The sequence below is a fragment of the Trichosurus vulpecula genome, chromosome 6, assembly GCF_011100635.1.
Source record: "Trichosurus vulpecula isolate mTriVul1 chromosome 6, mTriVul1.pri, whole genome shotgun sequence".
Lineage (NCBI taxonomy): Eukaryota > Metazoa > Chordata > Mammalia > Diprotodontia > Phalangeridae > Trichosurus > Trichosurus vulpecula.
This window is the reverse complement of record NC_050578.1, coordinates 14,877,284-14,901,830: the sequence shown is the minus strand read 5'-3', so window position 1 is coordinate 14,901,830 and position 24,547 is coordinate 14,877,284. Positions and strand designations below refer to the sequence as shown.

Genomic DNA, 24,547 nt, shown 5'->3' with positions numbered 1-24,547 from the left:
CACTGTTTGCCTCAGTTTTCTCATTTGTGAAATGAGCTGGAGAAGGAAATGGCAAACCATTCCAATAACTGCCAAGATAACTCTGAATTGGGTCACAAAGATTTGGACATGACTAAAAACAACTAAACAACATTTACGCAGCATTTGAGGTTTACAAAGCGTTTCACACACATTACTCATTTGAATAAAACTGTGTGTATTCATATATATATATGTGTGTGTGTGTGTATATATATGTAACACGTACATGTTATATATACACATATATACATATGCACACACATATATATATATAGAGAGAGAGAGCGTGCCAGAGAGAGAATCCTTAAAACAGTGGCCAGTCAAAGTAGGACAACATAATTTTGGTTTGGGAATCAAATACTTCATTTGGAGGTTTTAAAAAAGTAAAATTTTTAAAATATCAGAATATTCTACTTTTTATAAATTGTATCTAAAAGTTTACGCTAAGACTATCATATACTTTTATTCCTTTTTCCTCTGTACTGGTAGAAATAAGACCTGAGTCTAAGAGAAACTGTACTTGAGTATATGTTCATTATAGGCAATATGATAAAACAAATTGTAGAATTTTATACAAGCGGGTTCATAAATTAGTCCCTTAAAATATGCTTTTATGGTGAATATTATATCAAAATGTATCTCAGCAGCCTCTGTCTGGATAGCATTAGATGTTATCCTGGTTGATCTCTATCATCTTGGCCATATCCTAATTTCATATTTGGAAATTATTTCTTTGCCATAATTAAGATCCTGTTCTTTCCTACACAACTGGAAAACAACTCTCAAGTTAAATATATTTTTGGCTTTAAAAAAATACAAAAATATTTATTTCTAAGGAGAAATAGAGCTAATGTTGGCATAAAGGTTTTTAGAAAACTTTTTTATAACTTTCTGGCTCTGTGATAAAGTTCTAAAAGGTTTCAAAAGATATATTAAAACAAATTACTGTGATTATACTCATTATTGTTCATTATATGATCTGTTACTGGGTAGTGGGGAAAAAAGGAGGGAATTCAAATCCTTACCTAGACAGTATTATCTGATTATATTCTACATATTTATTGGATAGATTTTTATCTCAACTAAGTTTAATAATGCAGTATTACTAAGCTCAAGGCCTGTGTATAAACTTTTCTTTTAAAATACCAAAAATAAAATCCAAAATGTAAAGCTTTAAGCTTTTGGGAAACTAACATTATCAAAGTTAAATTTGTAACATAGATTTTTCATACATTGTCATTTGTATGCAAGTTTAAATTATAGCATTTTTCTGTGTGCTTGATTTACTTTCATTTTTATAGGTTGTGCAAATCCACTTGGGGTCACTGTTCCATATACAATAAGAACCCACCTCTAGGATTTTCCTTTAGAAGACTGTATATGCAGCTGGATGAAGGCAGCCTCACCTTTAATGCCAACCCAGATGAGGTAAGTGAAGGACTTGAATTTTAGTAACAGTTGTAATTTTATTACTTCTTTGCTGCTGCATGTATAAGCGTTGCAATATAATAAATTGCAGATAAAATTACAAATATTTGTAAATGACCCTTTTAAACATTGTGAAATCAAAATATGAAGTTACTGCCTTATAAACATGGTCAGTTTTTCTTACTTCGATACATCACGTATGCAACTTAGTTCACACATACTTTGTGTGACAGTCTTAATATATCAGGTATGTAATATACTGGCTTTTCAGATTGAAAAATTAAAATTAAAGAGCATAAAATATTCCTGATATGAACAAGAAGCATTTTCATAAAGTTCTGTTACTAACAACAGAAACATAAACTGCTTTATTCTTATATAGCTTTATAAGCTAATTGAAGGAATTGCTTTTATTTAGGAGGTAGTAAAAGGACATGTATTTAAATGGCTAACTTTCAAAATATTGCCATTAACTATATAACTATATCTATAGAATATACTAATGAATTCTGTTATAAGTATCTTTCTTAAATAATAGTTTTATCATCTGGTTTTCTTTTTCTAAATAATGTATAAAGAAAATCATCCAGATATAAAATACATACTCTAACTTTTCCCTGTTTTTATTGGTGCAAAACTGCAGAGTTTGAAAGACAAGAGAGTAGATTCTAGACCTATAATTTCCATTAGAACCCTAATATCTGCTTTCCCTATCACAACATTTTCTGTGGGAAAATAATGACTTAATTGTTTGCATTTTCTTCTTTTTTTTTTTCACTACCTAAAACTAAAATCTCTCTTATTTTTTTTAAGATAATGAAGAATTATTTACCAGACGTTCAAAGTATCTTCTAAAGATGTATTAAACTTAGTAACTTTTCTAATTTTTTTGTTTGGAACATGAAGTTGCACAATGTGATTTTTTTTCTTTTACTCTATCAAAAGTAATTCATTCTAAAAGCCTTCAAGAAAAAATGATATTTAAAAAATATGAATATGTGAAAATACTGATTATAGGAACAAGCCAAGTAATACGTAGAATAACATTCTTTTCAAAATAACAAATTTTTATTTTCCGTGAGGTTTTTTTTTTGTATGAAGCACTTTCTTCTGCATTATGTGACAAATACAGTGAAACTCCTTGATAACAGTTAGTTATTATACATTTTGAGATACGCTACTAGGTTCCCTTGGAACAAACAAACTTAGTTGTTTTTTTGATACAGCAACCTTTAAATTGTCTTCTTAGTGCTGGCCTTTCCCATTTTTCATAGTTTAAGAGTTCTACTGTGAATGTAAAAGAATTAAAGGATTAAGAGTGTCATAAAATATATATACATAGTCTTTATACATTTGAAATCAATATGACTGCCTTTTAGAATCTCATGACCTATTGAGGCAAAATGATCAGTCTTTAAATATGCATCGAAACTGTGAATTAAAACTCTGCTGAGTTGCCGTAGGCTCCCTTCACTGCGGAAAACTTTCTTTTACTGCCTTTCACTGTACAACTTTGTTTCTGTTTTGGTGTCAGGCAAGATTGTTTCAATTTTCTTTATAAACATAATAACAATAACTACTTGATATTCAATGCTAGCTAATGCTAATTAGTGCCAATTCTATTCCGTTACAATCTTGCACTGTGGTATAGCCACTATGTGCAAGGGACATAAATCATTTGTACTTCAGTTACATTTTTTTCAAATCACCAAGGGCTACATGCGATTAGTTACCAGGCATATTTTCCATTAATTAGCTAATGATTGTTATTATAAATGAAAACTAATTTATATTTTCAGAGCCATGTAAAATCCACCACCTGCTTCAATCTTGTGTATCAGTTCCATGAAGTAGTTCAATACTGTCATCATTACCTCCATTTTACTAAAAGGGAACTGAGGCAGAGATCGATACTGAACTTTATTTAAGTTGTCTGACAGTCAGAAGACACAGCTCTCAAAGTCCCAGGCTTGTGTTTATCACACCAGGTCATCGTGGTTTATGTTTATGTTAAATAAAACTGTCATCCCCAAACCCTACAACTTGTAAATCTTACAGACTAAGCAAATTTAACTTGGTGAGAGCTTGAATAGTAAATGTTCAAAAGAGAAAAAGCCAATGTACCAAATGATACTGATGTGGTAAGTGACTGTCACTTTGCTATTGGATACTCATTTTTTGAAGGAGTTATGAAACCAGGTTCTTCTCTGTCTTCCCTTGAGTGTAGTATGTATGATACACTAGAGAGGGTTGGATTGGGAATCTGAAAGCCAGGGTTCAAGTTCTATTTCTTCATTTGCTATAGCTCTGATCTATGAACTAGGGCAGTATATCTAACTTTTCTGAATCTCATTTTCCTAATCTGCAAAATAAGGATGATCGATAATGCCTCCATACATTTTAAGGAATGTACTTTGAAAACCTTAAAGAACTATGTAAATAAGAATTATTATTATTCCTCATAACTTGCACCAAGATAGAAGATCCTCATAAATTAAATTGCTATGGAAAATCTTAGTTAAAAATCTAATTCTTCCTGCATTTTACAATCATATACACCCAGTCTAGTTCAGAATAGTACTTGTTAACACTTCAACTAGACCCTTTCAAAGGGAGAGAGAAGGTAAAATTTGAGTTTGTTTTACTTCTTGCTAATAACTCTAATACAAAGTTTAGAGGAGAATGAAATTTATTAACATGAGATTTTTGGGAGAATATCTGGATTTTACTTATCCATCCTGTCCCCCATTATTATTGAGAGTTGGCTGTATTTTTAATTTTCTCTACTTCCTCCCCTAAATTTAAGTGCCTCACAGAGCATTCAAGAATGATTTAATTTCTATGGAATGGCGTCATAACCTTATCTCTGGGTACTGGGCTAGAATATATGACCACGCAAGACCTCTTTCAGTCCTAAAATTCTCACTCCATGGCTTTATGAACGCTAGTAATTTAATAGGTTCTGTACCAAATATATTTAGTCTAGTTTAGGAAGGGAACCATCTTAGTCATTTCATCTCTATTATATTCCGCTTTTATTGGTTAATATGATTTATCCAAATTTGGTCATGTTTTACAACTCAAAATCATATAAGTGAAGATTTCTCTTTATTAAAAATGTGTTAAATACTACAGTATTCAAAATCAAACTATATTCATATGTTAATCTGGTCATTTGTAAGAATATTACCAAGTCCATTAAGAGCTAGAAATCAATATGTACCTCTTGGAGACTAATATTTGCTCTCATTTAGAAAAATTCTTACCTAATAATTGCATCCATCTAAATCTATGGACATAAAGTTAACCCTCCATTGATGGCATTTATCATGAGAGCTTCGGATAAAATGTCTAATAATATTCCACTTTTACAAAAGTCTACTCCAAACTTTCCAGTTATGTACTTTACATTTTGGTAGCAAACATGATTAAAATATAAAAATAAGAATACTTACAGCCACAGGGAACAAGATTCTCCAAAGGACACCGTTCATGTCTTGGAAATGGGTAACCAAACTCCACAGCAACAGCTCCAGAGCTGGCGGTGGCTCACGGGGTGGGGGAGAGCATCTACACACTTTGTGGTAGGAGTATCTAGCACGCTGTTGTTTATGCATGGCATTGTGAACTCACGTGCATGAGCTTGTGTACTTTGTGGCAGATGATCACATTCTAGTAAAGGAATGTGCTGACAACTGTATGTTTAGCCTATATCCCCCATGCATGTAAAGACTGTTTTTGTCATGTTTATACCATTGGCAGTGTTATAATAGATAAAATCAATTTTATTTATCTACCAATATGATTTACTCCTTATGCTTTATTTAGTATAGACATTTCCATGACACAGTCACTCCATAATCAGTCGTATTAATAATGTACTATCTGAAAATGGATAGTAAACATGGTTCGATTTTAACATTTTGTTCCTTTTTTCTATATACAATAAGTTTTATCTTCTTTACTAAGTTAATTTTTGGAATGCACCTGAATGAGAACACATGAAAACGGATTACTTAACTTAGAAGCTGATTATCTTATTTTCATGGTATTTTTTTTATAGAACTATTATGCATTTTCTTCAGTTTGTCTTTCTTTGGAAATGGGCTCTCTACTCTCTAAAATACATCTAATATTATGACTTAATTGTCTTCACATGGTTAGAATGGAAAAAGTAAGGCAGTTATATTTCCACATGTTGCATTTTTATCATGGTAGTACATGGTCACAAAATATAGGAACATCTCTGTTATTCATAGTTTAATTTTTTATACTTATTCTTTTAAATCATATTCCAGATATAGAATCTTTCTGTGTTTTTGGCCCTAAAGGCAACAGCACAATGTTAAACCAATGCTTAGCAGAGTGCCTGGTACACAATAGGTGCTTAAGAAATGTTTATTGATTGAAGTTTCTTTGCAAAACAACCTTATTGAAGAATTGCTTCTGCTTTCCTTAGAAGATGGATAAATAATTGCTACACATTAATATGTACATATTATATGTAATTGGCCATTTGTGTTCATATTTTCAATACTTCAAAAGTTCCATGGTTTCACAAGTATTAGTCCTCAACTTCACTGATATAGATTGTAACCTTGTACTCTAACACATTCATCACCTGGAGGCCAATACTTTAGCAATGAAATGTGTGTCCTATTTATATTTATGTGTGTGTGTGTGTAAATATATACACACATATGTGTTTGTATATCTCTGGACTTAAAAGTTGGAAAAATATTTTTCCCTCTCCCCAACTCCCCCTTCTTCTCCCCCATTTTGAAGATGGTAGGCTCCTTCTGAAAGTACATGAATTGATGGTATTGTAACTCATTTGAACTAATTTGCCTTTATTTGCCTTCATAACAGCTTAGCATTTGAGGCAGGTAAAATGCCTAATTATTGATCTATTTCTTTACTATGTAGTTTTTACCATAAGTAGGGAATTATTTGGGAAAATAAGTATGAGTAAGATAATTCATAATTCAGATTGACTGTGGTGGGAATATTGAGGTCAGAAAACTGCTCCTCAAGTTTGATCTAATGGTATACTCTCAGTTCCACATGAATTAAGTCACTCAATGGCCTTCGATGCTTGGATACCAAAACATCATTATGCATAGCCACTCAGTTATTCCAGTGGACTACCCTCAGGGTAGTCATATTAAATGGAAGGTCATATTAGGACTTAACCGGACTCCAAAGGAAGTTTTGTGAAGAGACCTCCCTAAAGTCTCTAGTGTGGTTCTATGGCCTGAATAATTTATCTAATGATTTGATGTTAAGTATCTCATGACATTAATGAAGGCTAAACAGCATGATTCTTTTTTTTTATTTTGTTATTATTCCTGAAAATTAAGTAGACTCATTCATCTCCTAAGGAGTAAAAAATTGCACAGTCCTTAAAAGCACATACTTTCTAGAATAAGAGTGATCTGAGTTTAATGACCACCTTAATGGATTTGGATTTTATGTGAGACTCAGATGAATTTAGTTCAATATTTCTGATATGTTTTTTTCCAACTTTTCTAAAACCTAAACTTTTGGCTTGAGTTAGTTATTTTTCTTTCTTTTCTGTATTCTGTACTTGTTTACAAATTTATATAAATGTGTGAAGAGGTCCTAGGATTAGACACATGATGTTTTTATTTAAATGTATTTCAAAGAAAGCTTAATTTGCTTTTAACAAATTATATCTTCTCTACTTAGTACCAGTCAGTAAACATTTATTAACCACCTACTATGTGCTAGGCACTAGGATAAACACTTGATATACAAAGAAAGGTAAAAGACACTCCCTGCTCCCAAGGAGCTCACAATCTAATTAGGGAGAAAACATGCAAAAAGTATGCACAAACAGGATAAATTGGAAATAATCAACAAAGGGAAAAGCCCTAGAATTAAAAGGGATTGGGAAAGGCTTCTTGTAGAAAGTGGGATTTTATCTGGAACTTCAAGGAATCTAGGGAAGCCTGGAGGTGGAGATGGAGCCAGTGAAAATGCCTGGAGTCAGGAGATAGAGTACCTTGTTCAAGAAACAGCAAGGAGGCGAGTGTCACTGGATTATTAGGGTAGGAGAATGGAGTTGGGGCATAAGGTGTAAGAAGACTGGAAAGGGAGAGAGAGGGGCCAAACAAATGATTTTATATTTAATCCTAGATATGATATGGAGCCACTGGAATTTATTGAGTAGAGGGTGGGAGTGATATTGTTAGACCTGAACTTTAGAAAGATCACTTTGACAGCTGTGTGGAGAATGGACTAGAATAGGGAGAGAATTGTGACCAGAAAGCCAATCAGCAGGCTATTAAAATAGTCTAGGTGTGAAGTGATTAGGTAGTAGCAGTGTCAGAGAAAAGAGAGAGACATATGCAAGAGATGTTATGAAGGTCAAATTGACAGGCTTTGGCAACAGGTTGAATATGGTGTATGAGAGAGTAAGGAGTTGAAGATAACACCTAGGTTTCAAGCCTGGATGACTCAGGATGCTGCTGCTCTCAACAGTAATAGGTAAGTTTGGAAAGGGCGGGGGTGGGGAGGGAGGTTGGGGAAAAGATAATGAGTTCAATTTTGGTCATGTTGAGTTTAAGATATTTACTAGACATTCAATTTGAGAGACCCAATAGGCAGGTGGTGATGTGAAACTGAAGATCAACAGAGAGGTTAGGGCTACATAAGTAGATAATTGAATCTATGGGAGCTCATGAGATCACTAAGTGAAATAGTATAGAGGGAGAAGAGAAGAAGGTCCAGGACAGAGTCCTCTGAGACACCCATGGTTAGTGGGTATGACCCAGTTGAAGATCCAACAGAGACTGAGGAGTAGTCAGATAGGTAGAAGGAGCTAAGAGAGAGTAGTGTCTCAAAAATCTAAAGAGAAGGAAGCTTCAAGGAGAAGAGAGTGATCAGTGGTGATAAAGGCTATAGAGAGATCAAGAAGGATGAACACTGAGAAAAGGTTTGGCACTTACGTTGTTGGTAACTTCAGAGAGAGCGGTTTTGAGTGAATGATGAAGTCAAAAGCTAGCCTGTGAAAAGGAGAGGAAAGGAAGTGGAGGCACCTACTGTAGACGGCCTTCTCTGGGAGTTTAGCCATAAAAAGGAGAGGTATGGGATGATAGTGGGGAAAATTGGATCAAGCAAAGGATTTTTGAGAATGGGGGAGACTTGGGCATGTTTATAGAGACTAAGGAAACAACCAATAGAAAGGACAAGATTAGGGAGCAGTCTGCTAGAGAAGACAGGACAGAATAGATCTCTTGTGCGTAGAGGGGTATTCTGCCATTCCTGACAAGCTGCTACCTTGGACCATTTGCTGTCACTTTAATTGTTTAGGTTTATAGTATCAGTACTCAAGGTATCTTCTCCCCTCATAGGTACTTTTCCTGCATGTAGAGTGGGATTGTTAACCAAGTGGTGGTAGGTACCTTGCCAAACTATAAGGCATGCACTTTTTCAGAGATCCAGAATACAACCACTATGTTTGCATTACTTATCTATGAAAATGAAACTTGAAATATCTAAATATAAATATTAATGATATTGACACAAGAGCTTTGCTAACTCACTCTGTGATCTTGAAAAAGCCTCTTCTTACTAATCCTATTTTCTCATCTGTAAAATGGGCATAATAATATACTGCCTAATAAATTCTTTAGAATGTAGGTCTGAATTGTTAACTTCACTTTTTGCTAGTCACAGCTGACATTTCTATCCTCCTTCCCCTTTTCCCTCATCTCTTCACATCTCTGCAAGAAAACACTGCTTTTTTTGGGATGGGGGGAGGTCTACTCCATCCATCCCTGGGAATCTCAGTGAAAATAAAGAACAGAGCCTTTTGGGGGAACAGGAGTAAAGTACTTCTCTTCTAAAACCAGCTTCCTAAAATGTATGATACCTTAAAAGGTACTTTATTTTTAATGTAGTGACTTAGACCATTCAAGATCTTAACTATTGTTTGAGCTAAAAACAGATGTAACCCATGTATTACATAGGACCTTCAAGATACTAAAGGAGCAAAGGAAAGGCCTGCCATAGGTTGGTTCAATCCACTATCTAGATTTTGTGGGAAAATGTAGATAAAAGTTGCAAAGGATAAGAAGGCCCAGGTGTATTGTAATATGCGTCAATATGGAGTACACACCTATGAGATGATAAGAAGCCTAGGGGCAAGTTTTGAAGTAAGTAGGTAGACTACAGACTTGATGATGAATTTGTCTTATCAACATGTTTACTGTCTTTTCCAATGACTACCACAATAATGTTTAGGATGTTTGTTGTATAATAAATAAGACCAATTGAAGCAGATGTGAATCTTGCTTAATAAAGATAAAACTGTTTCACGTATTTCAAATGACTGAAAAATCCTTCAAAATAAAACTAAAATAAGAAACAAATTATAGATTTATATGCCCTTGATTGGAAAGGGGGGTAGGGTAGTGATGCTGAACATAAAGGCAGAAAGAACGTCAACTTCTTACTTGAACAAATCTGGGCAAGTAACACTTAGCCTATTAAACTTTGTTGACTTCCTCCTTATGCCAAATAACCCGTGTCTTACCATCATATAGAAGAGAGCCTCAGTCCATCAACATTAATCTTCAGTGGTATTTTGAAAACTTTTCATACCATTCACAATACACAAAGAAGTCTCAACCAGTGCTACTCTGATTATCAAGTAAAAAGAACAGGCATTTGTAGTCTTATACAACCTGTAGACTGGATTGCCTCTCACCTGCTTATTAGATGTGCAAAAAGTAAATTTCATCTAATAGCATACTTGGTTTGTGCCTGCATTTAGGTAAAACATTTAAAATACTTTGTGGAAGAAAAGTGTACTTGAAAGTTGAATATCTATTTATCAGGCTTGTGTTTACAGATAAGGAAACTTGGACCAAAGAGGTTTTTGCTTGCCTAAGATCACTTATGTCATATATAGCAGAGTAATGATTTGAAATAAGGTTCTTAGACTTGCAGATAAGTTTATATTCTAAATCTTTGTTGCCTTTAGCTTCCATCTCTTTTCGCTTGGCAAGTAAGCGTTTGCTTACTGAGGCCCTTCTTAGACTCTCAAGCATCTCCATGAGGACTGCTGCATAACTGTGAAACATTGAATAGTTATTTCCAAAGAACTGGAAATGAATATAATAATGATAGTAATAGCTAGTATTATATAGAACTTACTACGAGCCAGGGACCATGCTAAGCTCTTTACCATAATTGTTTTATTTGATCTTCACAACAACCCTGGAGGTATATGCTATTATCCCTGTTTTACAGATGAGGAAGTAGAGGCAAACAGAGGTTAAGTGAATTTCAGCCCAGAGTCACATAGCTAGTGTCAGAGGCTGGATTTGATCTCGAGTTATCCTGACTCCAAGCTCGGTTCTCTGCACTGTCTCCACCTAGGGAGAAACACCTACTAGACATAAGCTATAGTATATAACCATTAAAAGGTCCTTTGAAGGACAGCAGTAAAAGATGCATTTATCATAAGAAAAGAAAATAGGCTCATGTATGAGAGAAGAGGCAGAACAGGCAGGGCAACATATGTGCTCCGCTGGTATCCTTGCAATGCTAGAAGAAACTGAGGAATGATTCCAGGACTTTGAGTGAACCTCCTGTTATAAATTTATGGGAGGACAGGGACCATATGGACAGGCAGAGATGGGTTCTGATCTACATCATTATGGGGAATATCAAATTCAGTGAGATTGTAAATTCGTTTGTGTATTTGAGAGCATATTTTGTATATACTTGGATGTCTACATATTAACTCCTATGATAGTTCCTGCCCTCAAACGGGCATACTTTCTGATTCCTTTTTATCTTTGTAACCTCAGCATGTAACATGGCACCGTGCTTGGCACAGATGCTTATTGTTGTTTAATTGTAGTTCACATTAATACTCCAAGAGCAATAGTGTTTATTGTGAGTGTTTCTGATGTAGACTTGGATGAAAATAAAGTTAAACATTTAATTCCTCTGTCAAGTTTGTTCCTCACAAAAATTGCTATTGGTTGCTTTTCAAAAATTACAGACCAACATTCATATATATATATATATATATATGTGTGTGTGTGTGTGTGTGTGTGTGTGTGTATATACACACACACAAATATTTGTCAGGTGTCAATAATAGTTTTGTTTTATTTTGGTTTTTTTCCTATTCATTAACTTTGCACAAATAATTTTTGAGAATCCATTCACTCCTCAAATGATCAGATAGTCTAGCTTGTTTAGTCTAATGGCTTCTGTTTTTCAGGATTGTTTTATATGGTAATGATTTGAAAAAGATCTTTTTAAAAAGAGAAATAACAAATGTATCTATGTAATAAAGAAAAGGTGGCACAGCAAAAAAAAAAAAAACACCCAGGAAAGTATGGTATTTATATTAAATTTATGTGAAATTCTCCTATCAAATTGGCTAACATGACAAAACAGGAAAATGATAAGTGTTGGAGAAGTGCAAAAATTGGAACACTAGTGCATTGTTGGTGGAGTTGCAAACTGATCAAGGCATTCTAGAGAGCAATTTGCAGCTTTGCCCAAAGGGCTATAAAACTGTGCATATCCTTTGATCCAGCAATACAACTACTTGGTCTCTATCCTAAAGAGTTCATTAAAAAGGGAAAAGAACCCACATGTACAAAAATATTTATAGCGGCTCTTTTTATGGTGGCCAAGAATTGGAAATTGAGGGGATGCCCATCAATTGGGGAATGGCTGAACAAGTTGTGGTATACCAATACTGTTGTTCTATAAGAAATAAGGAGCAGGCGGATTTCAGAAAAACTTGGAAAGACCTATATGAACTGATGCTGAGCGAAGTGAGCAGAACTAGGAGAACATTGTACACAGTAACAGCAACACTATGCAATGGCCAATTTTGATAGACTTAGCTCTTCTCACCAATGCAAAGATCTAAGACAGTTCCAAGACTCACGATGGAAAATATCATCCACACCCAGAGAAATAATTATGGAATCAGAATGCAGTTTGGAGCATACCGTTTTCGCTCTTTTTTTCCTTGTGGTTTTTTCCTTTTTCTGATTCTTCTTTCACAATGTGACTAATGTAAAAATATCTTTAATATGATTGTACATGTATAACCTCTATAAGATTGCATACTATCTTGGGGAGGAGAGAGGGGGAAAAATTTCAAACGCAAAATCTTATAAAAGTGAAGATTGAAATTTTTTATTTACTTTTATAATTTTTTTTAAAATTATGTGATTATTCCTGTAGAAAGGAGGAGAAAAATCCCTTTTGTAAATAGTAGATTTCCTCAAAGCCTGCTTCTTAGTTCTATATATTCCTTCTCAGTATTCAAGTTTGACAATCTGATTTAATAAGGATAAATCAGCAAGAATTTATTAAGAATCTACCATGTGTTAGGCACTAGAAATACAAAGACAAAGGCAAACATTCTGCTCACGAAGAACTTAAATTCTATTAGGGAACATGCGTACATAAAAATGAATACAAAACATATATAAGGCATTTTAGCGGGGTGGTATGTAGAAGGTGGAAATGGAACTATGCTTTGACAAAAACTACTGATTCTCTGGAGCAGAGGTGAAAACAGCACTTTCTAGGGCTTGAAGGACAGTCTGTGAAAACGGGAGAGAGTGACTATGGTGTGAGAACAGTCAGTAGACTAGTTTGACTTGAGCATTAAATACATAAAGTATAGTAACATATGTTTGGATAAGTAAGCTAGAGATAACAACAGTAATTTTATATTGAGTCTACAATGTGCCAGGCACTGTGCCAAGTGCGTTACAATTATTATCTCATTTGATCTTCACAACAACCCTGGGAGGCAGGTAGTATTATCATTTTCATTTTACAGTTGAGGAAACTGAGGACAAATAGGTTAAGTGACTTAACCAAGATCACAGAGCTAGTGTCTGAGGTAGGTTTTGAATTTTGTTATTCCTGACTCCAGGCCCATTCAGAGTTCTTTATCATACAGTATTGCTGTTACCATGTGCAAAGTACTCCTTGTTCTGCTCACTTCACTTTGCAGTAGTTTAAATAAGTCTTTCCAGATTTTTCTGAAATCAGCCTCATCATCATTTCTTATAGCACAATAGTATTCCATGATAATCATATACTACTTCTTCAGCCCATTCCCCAATTGATGGGCATCCTCTCAATTTCTAACTCTTTGTAGTGGCCCATGTTTCAGTTCGAGTTGACATGACTGGCAAAACTTGGTATTTTCACTAATTGTGATGAAATATAATAGGTTCTACCTCAAGTTTTCTTGAGTCACAAATAATGATTTTACTTAGGCAATCTTTAACATGATCATTTTGACTCTTACTGTTTAACTTGAAGTACTGACTACTTAGAACCAGTCCTGATTGTCTCATACCGTTAAATACTTCATTTCTTTGTGCCTCAGTTTCTTCACCTGTAAAATGAGGGGATTAGACATCTCTAAGGTCCTCTCCAGCACAAATTCTGTGATTCTTGTAATTATTCTTCCTTCATTAATACTCTCATGTTCACCCTATCCTTTCCCACTGCCCATCCCACTGATTCAAATCACTTATCCCCACACACCTGGCCTAAAGCAGTAGGCCTCCCCGCCCCCTTACTGGTATTCCTGCCTCTAATCACACTCTCTTTTGATTTATCCTAAACATTGCTATTGGGATAAACTTCCTGAAATACTATTTTCATCCTGGCATTTTCCCACTCAAATACTTTCACTTGTTCCTTGGTATTCTAAATCCTTCAAAACTTGACTCCAATTCACCCTCTAACTACTACTAGATCCGCAAAGCAACTTGTACTTTTCTTTCTTATGCATCCAATGATGCCCTACTCAAGTTTCATACAAGCCTTAATGCAAGCTTTACATACAAAACTTCTTTAACTTCCCAGCCTACAGTGAGTTGTCTTGTTCTCCTTATCATTCAATTGCTACATATGCACTCTTGGTTCAAATGCAGACCACACTCCCATTTCTCCCCTACCTAGATCGTAAAAATCTGAATACAGTTATCATTGAGCTCCAGTCATTTTTTTTTTTGCCACATTCCTTAGCCTTCTTCAGTAGGTGATGAGCTTCAAGAATAGAATTTGTAATTAGTCCTTACTACCTCTTTTTGTTAACTTTCTCTGTCACAAGATACTGCAGGTCATAGACCCTTCTTTTTAGCAGCCCTGGGAAACTCCTACCTCTTTCCCAACCCTCCAGTTTTTATAATAAATGTATTTTTCATGGTAATTTTTGGTTATTTTTCACTCTGTGTTTATTCGTTTCAAAGAGGCCTCATTTCCAGTGCTTAGCATAGTAAACATACTAAATGTTCATCAATTGATTGATTGATTTTAGAGGTGTGGTCTGTTTTTGAGGACAACCTACATATTTTTTCATTTTTTGTATTTGTAGACTCACCACCTGTGACACAGTGCCTGACACATATTATAAGCCATGCTTGTTGGTTGATTGAATACACTATCATGCTTTTACCATTAGTTGACTTTTCATGAGTATTTTTGCTATTTTGCTTACATGTTTTACCTATCCAACTAAATTGTAATTCCATTCAGGAAATATGTGTTATGAAATAGGAATAGGGACTGTATCTTCAGTCATTGGTACAGGGAACTTCCAAGTGAGGAAAATCCCTCTACCAATGCAGGATTGCATCTTGTCTTCACTTTATAAGGTATAGTATAAGCAAATTGCCTCAAGCCCTGTGAGGCTAATCGACTTGCCCAGTGTCACATAGCCAGGATGGGTCAGAGGTAGGATTTTAACTCAGGTCGTCTAGCCTCAAGGCCAGCTCTCTAAGCTTCCTTTAAAAAGGCGGGGGGGGAGGGGTGGACGTTTTTTATACTTTAAAAAAATGTAGTCGTGTGTACTAAGTACTTTATACAGTCTGTTGATTCAATGATATATGCATAGATTTTATTTTTTTTCATATTTTGATTGTTAATAGCTGTTTAAAGCAACCTCTCACACATAATTGATAGTTTAATCTCTTTATCCAAACTTGACTTTAATTTAAAAAACCCAAAAAGTTACCAGGCTTGCAGATTAGTATATTTCATAAACACTGCATACCAATATGCAATTTTTAGTTTGAATACAGGGAGATTCACTCTTTTTCAAAGAAAAATCTGACCCAGACTATCTATAGCCATATAAAAAATGCTCCAAATCCCTACTAATTAAAGAATTATAAATTAGAACAGTGTTTAGATTCCACCTCACATCCATCTAAATTTTAGTCAGCAAAGATGACAAAAAATAAAAATAATGAGTATTGGAAGGACTGTAGGAGAACAGGAACTTCAACGTATCATTGGTAGAATTGTGAATGGCTACAACCATTCTGGAAAACAATTTGTAATTATACAAAATAAGTTACTTGTTATGCCCTTTGATCCAGCTAAACCACTCTCAGACCAATACACAAAAGTATCAAAGAAAGAAGAAAAGGTCCTATAAGTACAAAAATATTCACATCAGTTCATTTTGTGGTAGCAAAAAGCTGGAAACTAAAGGGAGGCCTATCAGTTGAGGAACAGATCAATAAATTGTGGTATGTGAATGTAATAGAATACTTTTGTGTTATAAGATATGAGGACATAGCACTTCAAAGAATTGTGGAAAGACTTGTATGAAATGATTCAGAGTGAAGTAAGCAGAACCAAAAGAATAATTTAAACAATACTAACATTATAAAGACAAACAACTTTTTGAAAGCTGTAAGGACTGTGATCATACAATGCCCATCCATAATGGTCATGATATTATCCATCTCCTGATACAGAGTGATGGATTTAGGGTGCAGAATGAAACATTTATTTTTGACTGCAGCCATTGAGAAAATTTGTTTTGACTATGCAATATTTGTTGCATGGAATTTGTTTTTCATTTCTCTTATTTTCAGTGTGCCATGGGGTAGTGGAGATGAAGAGAAAATACATTTCTTTTCATTTTTTTCATTTAATGATTTACTTTATTACAAGAGAGTCATCACAAATAGGGGTAATCTGGGAATGTTTGAAATGTTTTTTTTTAAGAAATCAATAAAACTTAAAATTTTTATAAAGATCTACAATTAAAGGAACTTCATTCCCTACAAAATAACTTTTTCCTAGCACTTGGCTATATTTTTATAAAATGTTCCTTCTAGAATGATCCATCTTTCTAAAGCCGGTCACCACAGTAGATCTGGTACAGCTTGGGATAGCCAATTACACCAGGACCAGACAAAATCATGATATATCTACAAGTGTAGAGAATGGATCCTTTAAGACTTCTCTTGTTGGAGAGAGAGCCCTGAGACATCATGCTGTGTCCTCAATAATCCAGATAATCCTAAGTAAGACCCAGAAGGAAGGGAAAAGACTGCTCTACATGGTTTTAATATACAGAAATGAGCACAAAATCAAACTAAAATAAATACCAACAAATTTGAGAAGTTTTTTTTTTTTTTTAAGTGGTGGTAAACTATAACTAGCCACTCATGTTAATCTGGATATCTACAGATTTCAATCTTGTTTCCACATTTTTGTTCACAATTTTTGGAATTTGAGTCACTATAGAGTAGAATTCCTAGCCATGCCCTCTTAAGTTATAGTGGTAAATTCAGCCTTAAATTGAGGTTTTATTTTAAGTTTGTTTGTTAAGATGTAGAAATTTTATTTCTCTTTACAAAGACTTGTTAATTTAATTACATAGTTATGAGAGGGAAAGTTTACTGTATTGGAAAAAGGAGTAAATTTGGAGAGAGAGAATCTAGCATGCCTAGGTAACCTCCTATCCAAACCTTACTTTGATATCTATAAAATAGCAAGGGGTTGGCCAGTTAGACAAGATTACCTGTAAAATCCCTTCTTGTTCTAAATCTGTAATCCTATCGTACGGAAAAAATATTGCAGTTTTTACTTCAGGGTTTATAATGGGAGGACAAGAAAGTTTGATCTCTAATTTGGAGTACCACTCCCAACTTTCTAAGTGTAAATTGAAATAGTTGCTACTGCATGATTTCGTTTTGAGAATATTAAAAAAGAAATTATAATTCAACTCACCTAATAGGTGCTAGTGGTAAAGACCTTAGAGAAAACTGGGTTTTTACATAAAAAGCATTACTTAAAAATATTACTATGACTTAGTTATCCTTAAGATATAGTCAGTGGATCCATATGATCCTTAATATATATTCCCTCTAACAGTAGAGATCAAAAACTCATCCTTGCCATCCCATTATAAGTGACATTCATCTTTTTTTCCCTGTAAATCATCCATTAACTACTTAACCAAAATACTGGTCTTCTTTGGATTCTTTTAATATTTATTGTTTTGATTTTTTTATAACCTTTAAAGCGGAATTTTGCTTAGCTGAGTCAGTAAACATAGTGTTATTGTATATTATCTACATCTCTCCAATTAATTATGTGGCTGTGAAAATGTTTTCTGTAGAAAATTATACCTTCTGTAAGACTTAGCAAAAAATGACACAAATGAAAATCAGACAACAGTATTCATGTGCTTTCTTTATCTTAAATGTATTTATTTTACCTAATCATTCTATTGTTTCCATAATTTGCCATGGAGTCTCTCATCCCATTTTTTAGTGCCTGTAAATCCTGGAATTGTTCACCTGCCATTTTAGCTATGACATAGCCTTCCTGGCCACTCTGGCCAACCTTTGTTGCACTTTCACTCATAAGCCCTGCCCCCATCACTCACTAATTGTGGTAGGAGAATTGGAATACTCATTGCCATTTTCAGGCTCTCCCTCTATCACTATTACTCAGTAACCTCTGCTCTTTTTAAGTTCATTCAATCCACATTTATCATCCAGTCAAAATCCTAGTGACTATTATCTGCTGACCTCCAGGATACTCTCTTTCCTTCTTTAAGGAATTCAGTGACTGTCTCACATGAAGTTATAGCCCTTCTCCTTGCTTCTTACCAAGGTGCACTCTCCCATCTGCACAAACAATCCCATTCCTTTCCATCACCAACAGATTGCCTCCCCTGTCATCCCCACTCCTTCACCTACCTTCAACCTCTCCTTGTCTACTGTTTTTTTTCCCTACAGCCTGCCAACATGCCTACGTCTCCTTGATCCTCAAAAAATCCTCACTTGATCCTTCCATCTCCAGTCACCATTGTCCTATATCTCTTACGTCTTTTATAGCTTTCGTTTACCCTTTGTTTTCAGAGAGAACCATGACATCAGGGAAATGATGACATGACTGGCAGCTGACTTTGATTTGAGTGAGGGCGGGCTGTGCAAGGTCACCAGCCTCACTTTCTCCTCCAGAGCCGTCTTGGTCCAGTTACCAGATATTTATCAGGAAGACTGGAGATGGCCCAGGATGCACTGGGAGACCCTGGCCATTTTGGTGCCCAGGCCTTTTCATGTGTTCACTTAGAGTGAGATAACGCCCATTCAGTGATTAGGCCTCTTTAAGAAGTGAGTCAAGCAATGGCCCCTAAAGGCCATCTACAGTTGGTGCCTCTACTTTCTCTCCTTTCCTTCGCCTCATAACAGCTTACAATATGGCTTCTGACCTCATCATTTCCCCAAAATGTCTCCCTCCAAAGTTATCAATGATCTCTTAAGTGCCAAAACCACTGACCTTCTTCATTCTTGACCTCTCTGCAGCTTTTGATACTGTGGATCACCCTCAATCACCCTTGATGTTCTCTTCCTTCCAAGTTTTCAGGACACTACTCTCTCCTGGTTCTCCTACAGCCTATCGGATCTCTATTTTTCAATCTCTTCCTAGATCCCAATCCAGATCACACCCACTAACCAGGGTTGTCTTTTAGGACTTTGTCCTGGATTCTCTTCTTTCTTCCTCTATAGTACTTCACTGATCTCTTCAGCTCCTCTAAATTTAATTATCATCTCAATGCTGCTGATCCTGAAATCTACCCACTCAACCTAACCTCTCCAATCTCACATTTCCAGCTGCCTTTCAAACTGGATATTCAGTAGATATCTTAAATTCAACACATCTGAAATTCATTATCTTTTTCCCTAAACCCTGCCCCGCGCCTGACTTCCCTATTATTGTTGAGAACACCACAACCTCTGAGTCCCTCAGGCTAACAATTTAGTTATCATCCTTTGCTACTCTATATCTCTCATCCCCCGTATCCAATCTGTTGCCAAGGCCTGTTGATTTCAACTTTGCAATCTTTCTCAAGTATGGCCCCCTTCTCTCCTCTCATACTGTCACCACCCTGATGCAGCTCTCATCGTCTCACACCTGGACTATTGCAATAGCCTGCTGGCAGGTCTGCCTGCCTCAAGTCTCTACCCACTCCAGTTCATCCTCCATTTTATGCCAAAGTGATAGCTGTTAGAATTAATTGTAATTAAATCATGCTAGAGAGTGTATGAAGTTCTGTTTGCTACAATTTTCCTTCCCAGGCATCCCAGACCAGTGTCTAATCCTGATACTTTCCTCACCCTGAAAGTGATGGAGCACCTACCTAGCCCTTAGTCATTGAAAGTTTGTTGCCTCAGACAAACTGAGGCCTGGGAAAGACCTTAATTTAGTAAGACCAAGGTCATCCACTGCATCCCAGGCCATCGTCAATCATTTTGACTTGTAAGTCTTGCCACTGGACTTCAGAACTCTGGAAGAGAGAATGAGGCTACCAACTTTGCTCCACTCAGCCTCATTTAAATCTAATTTGTAACTCAAGTCAAGACATCACCCTCACGATGTTATTAATCAGTCCTCTTTGAGAACAAAGGACAACAGCAGTTTTCCTAAAGCACACATCTCACCATGTCTCATCCCTCTATTCAATAAAAATAAACTCCAGTGGCTCCCTCTTGCCTCCAAGATCAAATACAAAATAAAGACCAAGAAAAGACCATTGTATTTTACAATAAAAGTCATAAATGGAAGTTTTCTATTTGGGAGTTAAAGCCTTTTATAACCTAGCATTCCCCTTCCTTTCCAGTCTTCTTATACTTTATTCCTTGCTTACATACTCATTGATCCAGCGACATTAGCCTCCTTGCTATTTCATGAACAAGAGACTTCATCTTTCAGCACTGATGATTTTGTCTGACTGTCTCCCACCCACCCTACCCCTATCTGCCTGGAATGCTCTACCTCTTCATGTCCACCTACTGGTTTCCCAAGTAGCTTGGGAGCTTCCTTCAAGTCCCAACTAAAATCCCATTTTCTATAAGAAGCATTTCCCAAATAATTCTAGTGTCTTTCCCCTTTTTAATGATTTCCTATTTTTCCTGTATATAGCTTATTTATACATATTTGTTTGCTTGTTTTCTTCCATATTATGTTGTGAGTTCCTTAAAGGCAGGAATTCTTTTGTCTCTTTTTGTATCCCCAGCCTGGCACATAAAAGGCTTTTAATAAATGTTTATTGATTGACTGAGTTTCCTCACTCAGGACTTTCCTATGCCTGTGGAATAACAGGTCCAGTCCCTACCCTTATATCCTGTATTTATTAGTTTGTGAACAGGCTGCATTCCCTACAAATGAATGTAAAATTCTTGTCTGTTTCTTTCTCACTTTTGTATTTGTATAACCAGTTCCTTACATAGTGCAAAAGCATAAAGGACAGAAGTGGTTTAGGGATATAAAGGTAAAGAGAGTGGAGACTAGGAAGCCACAGTAACGGTTCAAGTAGGTAGTAGTGAATTTACTGATTGGTGTCGTGTAATAGGTACTTAATCCTCATTTATTGATTGCCCTTCATTGCGCCCAACATACGACTTAATTTCAAGCACAATTCCTAGTTCTACATTGGGCCTAAAATTGATTTACTTGCCACTTTCCTATATACTTAGTAGGATTAAAATCTGGAAATTTGTACTATTAAACACAGTGACCTTTCCTTAGTCTTTAACATCCTTGATCTTTCTTCAGTATTTGACATCATTAATAATTCCCTTCATCTAGATACAGTCCCTCCTTTTGACTTCTGAGATATTCTGGTTTTCTTCTTCCTTCTCTAACCAGTCTACTTCTCTCACCTTTTCAAGTGCCCCTTTAAAAGATGTTCCCTAAGGTTCTATCACTATTATTATTCTTCTCTTTATACACTCTTCACCTTGGCAATCTCATTTCATTCCATAGCTTCAACCCTCTCATCACTATGTAGATGACTCCCAGATCTGTACATCTAGGTCAGCGTCTCCTGGGGCCTATAGGACATTTCTTTTTCTATGTTACACCAGATAGCTAAGCTTGTCTTGAACCACTTGCCTTATTTTGGGTTGTCATAGACCTCCAACGAACCAGTGTATGTAAAGAAGCACTTTGCAAGTCTTAAAGAAATATATAAATGTCAGGATTTATATTTTCCCTTAAAACTGTTCTTCCTGTTTATGTCACTATAACCACACTGTCTACTGCCTTTGAAGCATTGGTATTATCCTTGTCTCTTCTATTTTTTTCATATCCCCTAACTTATGGTTCCCAAATCTTTTCAATTCTCTTTTTATAATATCAGATTCATCCTAACCTCTTTTTTCTTACTGCCACCGACCAGTATGTTCATTACTACCTACTTGAACCCTTACTGTGGCTTCCTAATCTTTATTCCCTTTTCCTTAATAACCACTTTATTGCCAGATAATTTTTTTATGTTCAAATCTGAACTTGTCACTTCTGCTCAAAACTATTCAGTGACTCTGTGTCACTTATGAAAATTCATGCTCCTTATCTTGACATTTGAGGCCTTCAAAAATGCAGTATTAGCCTACCTTTCCATTTCTCTCTTACACTATTCTTCATGTACTATGTGTCCTAACCAAATTGAATTACGCATTATCCCTTGTACATTTCACATACTTTTTCTACCTGCATACCTTTGGTCATGCTGCAACTTGTATTTGAAATGCCCTTCTAACCCTCCAGCTGTTGATTTCACATTCTGTAAAATCTCAGCTCAAATACCAACCCTTTGTGAAACTTTGCTTGATCTCCTCAGTCAGTAATGAAATGTCCCTGCTCCGACTGTGGTTGTTTGTGTTGTGTCCCCCACTAGACTGACTGTAAGTTCCATGAAGGCAGGGCCCATGCCTTACTTAGAGGCAGGCAGGTGGTGCGGTACGTAGAACTCAGGAATCAGACACACACTAGCCATGTGTGACCCTGGGCAGATCATTTACCTCTGCTTCAGTTTCTTCAGCTGTAAAATGAGGATAAAAATAATACCTACCTTGCAGAGTTGCTGTTGAGATCAAATGAGATAAATATTTTGTAAAATGTTTATGCCTAGCACATAGTAGATGCTATATAAATGCCTATCCTCATCCCTCCCTTATTTAAATTACTTTACTCTCCCAGAATATAGTAGGCCCTAATAAATATTCTAATCGAAATGAATGTCAGTTGTTAATGTGTTGAAACATGCTATCCGAATTGTCTTCTGTGAATTCTGTGAACCAGAGATCAAACCAGTGCTACACATGGAGCATCATTGGGCACTTATCAGTGTGAATGTACATTAAAAGCATTGTTGCTTTTGTTCATCCTTTGCATTAGAGAACATTAAATAATGCTGTAATGCTTACATTAGAGAATTTAAATAATCACTAAGTATTTTCATTTAGTAACATTTTAAGATGTTAATAATTTTGTAAAAAAAAAGTTAGCATCATGTACTTTTGCAGTTAGTTCTGTATAAGCAGTCATTTAAATAACACTTTTTCCATATTGCTATGCATCTAAAATTTTCTAGCAAATTCAGTCATTTAGATTAATTGAGGCTTAGGAAGTTTCTAAAGTATGAATTTAAAAATAGAATTGTGAAATAAACCAAGAAGCCTTTTAAGTGTACAGTCAACTCTCTTATTATTCTTGCTAATGGAGGGTAGGATGGAAATAGGCAACCGATAACTAATTCAAGATTCCACCGTGTATGCCTGAGATAACTGTTGCTAATTTCATGCCAGGCCAGTCATTTGACCTATTGTCTAGGCCTTCTTATATTCTGTACCTACATCCAACATTTATTCTGAAATGCTGCTTAACATGGAAGCATCCTTGAGACTCCCAGGAGTTAGGCTATATTGTACCATGTGCTTCTTATCCTTTCCTTTACTCTATTTTTCTCTAATGATTTAGCAATTCTATTTCATTGGTTTTCAGAATTTATAAATAAAGTATAAATAAGGATCTTCAGAGCATTAATTACAAAATACTATAATCTGCTCATAAGAGTACATAATTATGTATATTAGATTATCTCATTTTTAAATTCTAATTTGCAGATATTCACAATATTTCCTCTTGCTATCAAAATCACTTTTTAAAATTCATTATGAAAATATTTGGGAGAGGGATCTTATTCTTTATGAAAAACTTTCTAGACATGAATTATTAGTTAAATGTGCACAGCTCCCTAAAATACTACATAAATGCTTCTTAAACTAGAGAAATACTGAAGAAATACGAAATGTATATGTGGAAACAGTATATCATGCATGCAAAATAAATCACTTTTATACCAATTAAATACACACAGGCTACCATTATCCAGACATAAGCATTCATGGGCATGCATGTATCCTGGATATCTGCATGTTGAAATAAATATACCTGCCTTTTTTTGAATGACTACACATTCAAATCCATAAAAAATATTTATTTGAATGTGACTTCCATATACATGTAAGAACATAGATTTCAGTGTTTGTTTGGGTTTTTTGTTGTTGTTGTTGTTGTTTTTAAAATAATCTAGTCATAAAAACTATGGTAATGCTTCTCTTGAAAGTTTTGCATGCGGAGGTCAGGAAATTCAAAGATAAATGCCATGAAAACAATGAAATTATTTGCCTTAATAGGTGTCTACATTTCTAGCTGGGTGCTCACAATATTTAGCATTATTCAAAAACCGCACATCACCTGGCCTGGCAGTGCTTTAAATCTGTAGGCAAGCATAGTCAGGCATTTCTGTTTCCAAACTACAATTCAGTATAGTTAGAAAAAAAAAATTTAGAAGCTCTTTTCTTTAAAGGACTGTTAGTGCTTATAGCTGGTCTTCAGGTACCATGTTTTCTATTTGGGCAGGGGGGGAAGAATTGGTATGGGAAATATTTTCAAGTAGGTAGAATAATGT

At 35.3% G+C, this 24,547-nt stretch overlaps 1 protein-coding gene across 1 annotated transcript in view; it reads left to right on the top strand.

Annotated features, from left to right (window-relative positions):
• FBXO8 (F-box protein 8) overlaps positions 1–24,547 on the top strand; it is a 54,181-nt gene that overhangs the window by 16,886 nt on the left and 12,748 nt on the right. The window contains exon 3 of the mRNA XM_036762569.1: positions 1,323–1,449. Coding sequence (XP_036618464.1) covers positions 1,323–1,449 — 127 coding nt within the window. The remainder of the gene's footprint in view (positions 1–1,322; positions 1,450–24,547) is intronic.